This window comes from Amaranthus tricolor, chromosome 5 (assembly GCF_026212465.1).
Source record: "Amaranthus tricolor cultivar Red isolate AtriRed21 chromosome 5, ASM2621246v1, whole genome shotgun sequence".
NCBI lineage: Eukaryota > Viridiplantae > Streptophyta > Magnoliopsida > Caryophyllales > Amaranthaceae > Amaranthus > Amaranthus tricolor.
Genome location: NC_080051.1, coordinates 23,790,514 through 23,798,975, shown reverse-complemented (window position 1 = coordinate 23,798,975; position 8,462 = coordinate 23,790,514). Strand labels below are relative to the sequence as shown.

Sequence of the window (8,462 nt, the reverse complement as noted above, 5' to 3'; positions counted from 1 at the left end):
AATGGTGCTAGATTTGTCAACTGCAATTGTTGTTGTTGTGTGTTGGTGTTCTTTGAGGAGGGTCGATGGCCCCTTGCAGTTGCTACTGTTTTGATTCTTGGTATTTTAAGCTTTGTATAGTCTACTTTCTTTGTTTAGTTTTTCTCTTATTTGGTGGTTTGTGTTTTCCACCTTCTTTGGTCTCCTCTTACCTTTCGTACACATGAAGGGTGGAGCGGGGAAACCCTTCTTGGAAGGTGGGCCTCGCTTTCATACTGATACAATATAAGATTTGGTGAGTTGATGCCCAGTTTTGACTCTTGTATAATTTTGATTTTTTGCGGTAAATATAAATTTTTTATTTGCCAATGTGAATCCCAGTTATGAAGACATTATTATATTATGTACGTTCACATTGCATTCTCCTCAACTATTATACTAAGATCGGAGACCTAAACAGTTCCATCCGGTCCGGTTTCCATCTAAAACTATGACCCTATCATCCTATAAATTAATTGTCTCATCATAACCATACTCTCACCAAAAAGAACACTCTAAAATCAGCGAAATTAACCATGGCAGTAGAAAAAATGTCGAAGGAAGTATATCTTGCAGCAGTTAAAGGTAACATAGAATTCCTTCAACAAACCCAAAATGATGCGTATTTACTTACCAAAACCTATGAAAACAATACAATTATTCATATTGCCGTACAACATGAAGAATATGACTTCATACAACAATCTCTTGATAGATTTGCCCATCATAAGCTGATTTCTGACAAGAATTCCTGGGGAAATACACCTCTTCATGTTGCGGCGGAGGTGGGGAACTTACGCATTGTGACGTTATTGTGCGAGTATTGTGCAGAGTATGACGATGATAGCAAGCCATGGAAGTTGAAGAACTTAAAGGGGAATACTCCGATTCATGTGGCGATCATGCATCATAATGTTAAAATTGCTAGATTTTTGTTGGATATCGATTCTACTTTGGCTTGTATAGTCAACGAGTCCATGGAAGCTCCCCTTCATCTTGCTATCAAACACCACGTCAATTATTGTAAGTTCATTAACATTTTTCTAATATTATTATTATTATTATTATTATTATTATTATTATTAATTTGGTTGTTTTATTATGAGAATTTTGATCAGTGGAGGACTAATATATAAAATGTTATTGTAATATTATGCAATATTATACTTTCTTTCCATAATGCATATATTTAACCATTAACTAAACTTTTTATGGTCCGCGTTAATTAAATATAGTATTAAAAGTGAACATGATCGAAAGTTACAAGTTTAAACTTCAATCATTACTCGTTAATTTGGAGCGTCAAATATTAAAAACTACGATAGTTTGCAAATTTGTCAGCAATGGAATTCACTTGAAATTGTACAAAATGGTAGAATCAAATCGGTAAGATCAAATCGTGAGATCGTATGATCCTATTAATAAAACTAAATTTGCTAAAATATTAAGCAACTAGTCATTATTCATTTCTAAAGTTTAAATTTGTGAATTTAAGTATCTTTGACTTCAGTCTTAAATCTTAAGAAAAAACGAAAATTTTTAAATAGAAATCTTCATATAAAAATCTTCATGTAATAAAATTGAAACATGTGTATGCAAAAAATTAGTGAAAGATGGTTAATTCATAAGAAAAAGCAATATTGATAGAAAATAAATACATTAAATCGGATCATAAAACGTAAAATCATAGATCACGTTAAGATTTTAACTCTCAATTTTTATTCAATTAAAATTATAAGATTCTACTAACATTTAAATTCTAGTCGCGATCGAAATCACTCACTAATAATAATGATAGTTTGAGCCAAAAATATAATACACTTCAACGACTTGCTCCAAAGTCTTTATATTAGTTGGACACGTAATTTAAAATCCTTATTGAGTCAAAATATTTAAAATTAGATAACGAAGAAATATAATTATGCATAATCCAAAGTCTTTATATCATGCATAGAGATTTGCGACGACGATTAGTTGGCGTTAGAAGTCACATGGGTGAGAAATTAATGAATTAAGATTTATTTTTATGTTTTATACTCGCTCCATCTCATTAAAAAGTCAATATTTTTATTTTAAAACTTTCACATAAATTTACATAATGTTATAATTTCAATGGTGCACATGAGTATTTATGTATATTTTTAATAGTTAATATTCAGAAATTGCAATATAGTGTATAGAGACGTCAAGAAGATATAATTATGAATAGTTTAAATTAAATGGATATAAATGTTGTCAAAAATACATAATTGTAAATTTATTTTTAAAATCAAATCAAATTAAATATAATTACAAGGTTGGATAAATATAAAATCACCCGATAATATTTTTTGCTCCTCTAATCGAAAGTGATAAAAAGTTAAAAACCATGAATTATAGGAGTAGTTAAAGAGTTGGTAAGAAAACTTATCCAACCTATTTATCCACTGACCACCCTACACCATCCCACCCTACAATGGTACAAAAATCAGGCTTCTCAACCATTGAGAATGCTTATTTAATTGGTAAAAAACATAATAAGAAATTGCACGTGATAACTCTGAAATTTTGGGTTTTTTATGTGATAATTAAAATTTTTAAAAAATTCACACGGTAATTCTGAGGTTTATCAATTTGTCCCATCGTGATATTTTTACACATAAAACATTAGCAAACTTTAATTTTGAAGCTTTAGGGGCTCTTGTACGCTTAATTATACAACTCATAATTTTAAATGTCATCAGTTTTAACCTTTTTCCCGAAAACAAAAACTCTAATTCTACCATCTTTGAATTTGGGAAAAAAATATGATTTGGATGAAATTTCAAGCCTTTTTATTATATTGTATGATTCGCAACTACTATATATATATATATATATATATATATATATATATATATATATGTATATATATATTTTAGAATCTAATATTGATGTTAATCAAATGTATGTAGCTGAAAGTGAATCTGTGATGGCGAAAATAAAACAACCAATCGACGAAGGAGGAGCAGCCTTGGCAATCAAGCTTGTACCGGGAGAAGATACATCAAATGTGATCAAATTATTGATAGAGAAAGGGAGTTGTGTAACATGTTGGCCTGATGCAAAAGGCTGGACACCTTTGCATGCAGCAGCTTCACTTAGCGCACCTTATAATTTGGAAGTCATACGGTCTATACTTTACCATTGCCCACAATCTGCCGAGGTGTGCGACAAGGCTGGCAAATCTATCTTACACCTTTTGATTTGTAAGCTTCCGAGCTACCAAGAGGGTATTAATTTGCTTAAATTTAAGGAAATTTATGCGTTAAGGAATCAGCAGGATCATCAAGGAAATACACCGTTACACCTTGCTGCACGAAATATGGATATTCATATGGTTCGAGTTTTGTTGGAATCTTCTACTAAACTTAGTATTAAAAACATGGAGGGACTCTCGGTAGCTTCTTTTATTCAACAGCAAAAGCTCCTTCAGGTAACTTTAATCGGGGAAGATTTTGAGCATGTTTAATATGTTTGACCGTATGAGGCTCAGAAAATTTTGGGGCCTCAATATTAAATTTTGTGGTATATGTTATATGTCAATGAACCAACTCAACCAAAAGTTTAAGCTGATAGTTAAGGCCCTAAGATATTTTATATATTCTAACACGTCCCCTCACACGAGAGTCCATTGGGCTAGAATTGTGGATGCTCACAAGTGCTGAATATTCCACTTTAAATGAGAGGTGATTGAGATTCGAACTCATGAAATCTTCTCACGTTGGCTCTGATACCATGTCAAGAAACCAACTCAACCAAAAGCTTAAACTGATAGTTGAGGGCCCAGAATATGTGTTCAAAGATACAAAGTTGTTAGAAATATCATAATTTATGAAATCGCACTCGGACCTTCAAAGAATTTATCAAGTTTTGTTCCACCCCTGACTTTAATTAATTTTGTCTTTTACAATGTAATAGAGAAAATTCAATATTTCCTTGGTTTCAATCATTGCAGCTATTAAGGAAAAGAAAAATGGCATGGGCGGAATCAGAAGCAGCCAATAAAGGCAACATAACCTTTTTGAGAGATAGAATGAGCAAGTTAGGAAATTTAGATTTTCTACACTCACAAGATTCCCAAGAAAGAAATGTCTTACATAAATTAATGCACATAAAAAAAGAAACCCATATCATATATGATGACTTTGTAGACTTCATCCAACAAGTTGTAGTAAGCTTTCCGGGACTTATTTGTCAAACAGACCATAGTGGTGATACTCCTATACATGTCCTTGTACGAAATCATTCTGAAACCAAAATTTATGTAGCAAAATGCTCTCCAAATAAAAATGATAGCCCTGATTATACATCATCATCACTGTGGATATCAGGATTGTTGTCAGTGTTACTAGAATTATGTAGTCAATGTATCCCTAAAGTTCAAGGTACAATAACGACACCGTGGTTGGTGCAAAATTCCAAGGGAAATACTCCTCTTCATGAAGCAATCATGGCAAATAATTATAAATTGGTGCTAAAATTGTTAAACCTCGATAAAGGATCGGCTGGTATACTCAACAATTGTAAAGAGACACCACTTCATTTGATGGCCAGATGTTCAACTAGTAAGTCTTTTAACTATTGCACAAATATTTTTTTTCAAGTTTAATTATATTGTCTTTTGAGAACAAATAAGGTTTTGTATATTCCGTTAAACTCGGCTGGATTTATTGTATGTTGGTAAATAATTAGGTAAATAGGAGGTGGACACACTTCACAAGTTAAGGAGATATCATTCTAAGTACTATCAAGATAAAGGACTCCAATGACTTAGAGAAGTGTGATACACATCATATTTAATTTATCGATGTGAGACAAATCATCTCAACACGCTCTCTTAATTTTTTATGTGGGAGTAATCAATAAGAGTGGGAATACCATTCTTTTCGGACTTACCATTCAGGTTTAAACGAACTTAGGCTCAGATACCATAAATTATGCTGGACTTATTATCAATGGCATATATATAATTGGGAAAATAAACGCACTCACAAACTAAGGAGATACTATTAGGCCGTGACAATTCGTCACATAATCGCACTGTGGTACACTCGTGTGGGCTCAGGACACCCATGGGCTTGGGCCCACAAACCCACGGGGCAAGAGTGTTGACTTGCACATATACTAGGTGAGGTTCATTGTTTCCCAAAACCATATGGTAGTAGGAGGATTAGCTCACCCAATGTATATGCAAGTCTATAACCCACTAATTTATTAATGTGAGATCTTGTCTCACATGTGAAGTATTTCCAACACTCCCCTCACATGTGAGCCACATCATACCAGGAACCACCTTCGGTTCTGATACCATATTAGGCCGTGCAAATTCATCACATAATCTCACCGTGGTACACTCGTGTGAACAGAGGACACCCGTGGAGTCGGGTCCACAAACCCACGAGTCAAGAATGTTGACTTGCACAGACATTAGGTGAGATTCATTGTTTCCCATAATCATATGGTAGTAGGAGGATTAGTCTTCCAATATATATGCAAGTCCACAATTTACTATTTTATCGTTGTGGGATCTTGTCTCATATGTGAAGTATTTCCTACAGATACCATCACAAAACATATGGTAATTGCATAAAAGACTCAAATGATTTATAACATGTGCATACCGAGAAATAAAGCATTAGAGCATATCCAACTACCATAGAGTCTATTTATGTGGGAAAGCTTATTTTTTTTTATTATTATTTATTAATGATTAGATAGCTTGGAGCCATTCAAGACGGAAGACATAGAGTCAATGGTGAATGCAAATATTGAAGCAACCTATTCGCTAGACAAAGATGGCCTAACTCCCTTGCTAAGAGCAACTTATGAGGGCAATCTTTCTACGGCTAGATCATTGTGCAGTATTGCTTCAGCTTCAGCTAAGATTTGCAATGCAAATGGTCAGTCATTTTGGCATCTTCTCGTAAATCATCCATCAGATTACTATGTGAAACTCCTACTTAAAGATTCAAATTTAAGACCACATTTGAAGTCAAAAGACAAAAATGGAAATACGATGCTGCATCTGGCAATTGAAGGCAACCGTTTTGACATCGTGAAAGTCTTCTTTGAAGTTTGGGACAGTGAAGGAAAGTCAACTATTAAGAGAAAATGGTTTGTGGATCTTTTAAATATACAAAACAAGGCTGGTATTACTCCTGGTGATTTAATCGGAGAATCAACATGCCTTCCTACCGATGTAAGTACTAAAGTATATAACATATTATATTGCTTTTAACTATCAACTTAAGCTTTTTGTTAGTTAAGTTGATATCAAAGCCAGCGTGATAATAGATCATGGTTTCAAATCTAAAACACTCCTCGTTCAAAGTAGAATATTTTGCGTTGCATGAAGGTATGTGTTGCATCATTTACACTTTTAGCCCAAAAAAGTACTTTCACGTGAATGGGCATGTTAAAGTATATAATATATTTTAGAGCTCAACCATCAGCTTATTACACTTTTGGTTGAATAGGTTTCATGACAATAAGTAAATATTTCCTTAACATCTTAATTTTTTATTTCGACTTTGATCCCCACATTTTTTTCATCAGTCTTATCTACAAACTCATATACTCAGACCCTAACCATAGTTCTTACGAATAGGATATATTAGATATGATGATGATGATATCTACAAACTCAATTTTCTTTTCATCTCATACACAACATTTTACGTATGCTAACTAACATATAATACTTTCTATCATATATATTATATTATACAGGTTGAAAAATGCATCGAGGATAAAAAAGAAATGCTAGGTGTACGTAGCGTATGGGGCATACCAACAATACAATTGAAAAACTACGTAAGCACAATGGGAATAATAGCCGCGCTTATCACCACAATAACATTCACAACAACATTTACAGTCCCGGGTGGCCTATTCCAAGACAAAGGGACACCAATATTCCTTAACAAGGCAGCATTTCAAGTGTTTATGATCTCAGATGTGGTAGCAATGTGCTTATCAATGATGGTATTATTTTGTCTACTGTGGATCATGGCTGCCGGAAATCGACACAATTCATTAATGATACTCGATTTCAGCGTATCATTGCTACTAGCATCTTTTTTCGCGACTCTACTAACTTTCATGACGGGTTTGTATGCAGTCATGTATCCGATCAAACCTTGGATTGCGTTCGTAGCTTTGGGTCTTTGCTCTTTGATAATGTTGCTTGCTCGCAAATTTTTGGTCCTGAAGTTGTTGATTCCTTTCGGAAAATTGTTTATTGTTTTTATTTGGCAGTTGCGTGATTTTGGTGCTAAATTATGTACAAAACTCAGTGCTTGTTATAGCATAGTCTTAAGTAAGTTGAAACCAGGTAGACAAGGTCGCACTGCAAGTAAACGTTTGCCCATCAATGTGTAGAAAACAGTATCCCATCTACTTCATGCATCCCATCTGTTTAATTTGCATTTGTGTAAGAACCTTTGAAAAAAAATAAATTTAATGAAATTAATAAAATTGTTGTGCCAAAGACCATGTAAGGCCCGGGGGCGAAATTTATAATTGGACCCCTAATACTTTTTTGCAACATAAATATAAGAAACAGCCAGTCTCCTTAGAGATCGTTTCTTTCACAGATGTTTGTTAGGCTCAACTAGATCTGTCCAAATGTGACCACCCCGGAAATTCGAACCGAAACCGAAAATTTAACCGACCCGAAAATATGTTTCTCTTTTAGGTTTATCGAACCGACATTATACGAACCGAAGTTGCGCCTGATCCAATTTACGACCGAAAATCGTAAAATCGAACCCGAACTGCGACCGATTTTTATAACCGTTAACCGAGATTACCTGAACCTAATAGTGACCGACCCGAATCATACTCAAAATCGAACTTGATACGGCTAAAACCGACTTAACCCGAACAAATTTTTAATCGAAATACTGTAAACCTGAACCAATTTTAATATAGAAGTATGAACGACTCATATTCAATCATCTTATTGGTTAATCTAATAAAGTAATGGAAATTTTAATAAATTAAATTTTATACACACATGGTTTCATATATTTAGAGTTAATAATCATTGGTCAATGTTTTTTAACTATTTTTAATCAAATTAGATGAAAAATGATAAAACTTTAATTTTAATTTACAGTCAAACAAGTAAAAGTAACAAAGTAATAATCACTAACTGATTTGCATTTTAACTATTTTGCCTTAACTAAGGGGAATCTTATCATCAATAAAAAAATGTCTAACAATGTCTAACAATTAGTATTACATAGCCGAATTCTACTAGAAAATAATATTCGAACCCAATCTGTACCTGGTAAAACCGAACCATTTATTAACTGATGACAGTCCGAGACCGATTGACTACTCGATACGAACTTCAACCGACACCGAACCGATGCTAACCCGATATCTCAAATAACTGATCTTCAACCGAACCGTGACTA

The 8,462-nt window shown here is 33.5% G+C and overlaps 1 protein-coding gene across 1 annotated transcript; it reads left to right on the top strand.

Annotated features, from left to right (window-relative positions):
* The first annotated feature begins 500 nt into the window (after positions 1-500).
* On the top strand, positions 501-7,528 carry LOC130813161 (uncharacterized). The gene is made up of 5 exons (XM_057678919.1): positions 501-1,041; positions 2,952-3,472; positions 3,995-4,604; positions 5,754-6,238; positions 6,769-7,528. The coding sequence occupies exons 1-5, from the start codon at positions 555-557 to the stop codon at positions 7,417-7,419; spliced, it is 2,754 nt and encodes a 917-aa protein (XP_057534902.1). The 5' UTR covers positions 501-554; the 3' UTR covers positions 7,420-7,528.
* Positions 7,529-8,462: the final 934 nt, after the last annotated feature.

Excerpts from the sequence above, each read along its gene's own strand:
- LOC130813161 (XM_057678919.1), top strand. The coding sequence starts at position 555 with ATGGCAGTAGAAAAAATGTCGAAGGAAGTATATCTTGCAGCAGTTAAA. Across the intron at positions 3,473-3,994 it reads AACAGCAAAAGCTCCTTCAG|CTATTAAGGAAAAGAAAAAT; the intron begins GTAACTTTAATC and ends CAATCATTGCAG. Across the intron at positions 6,239-6,768 it reads CAACATGCCTTCCTACCGAT|GTTGAAAAATGCATCGAGGA; the intron begins GTAAGTACTAAA and ends TATATTATACAG.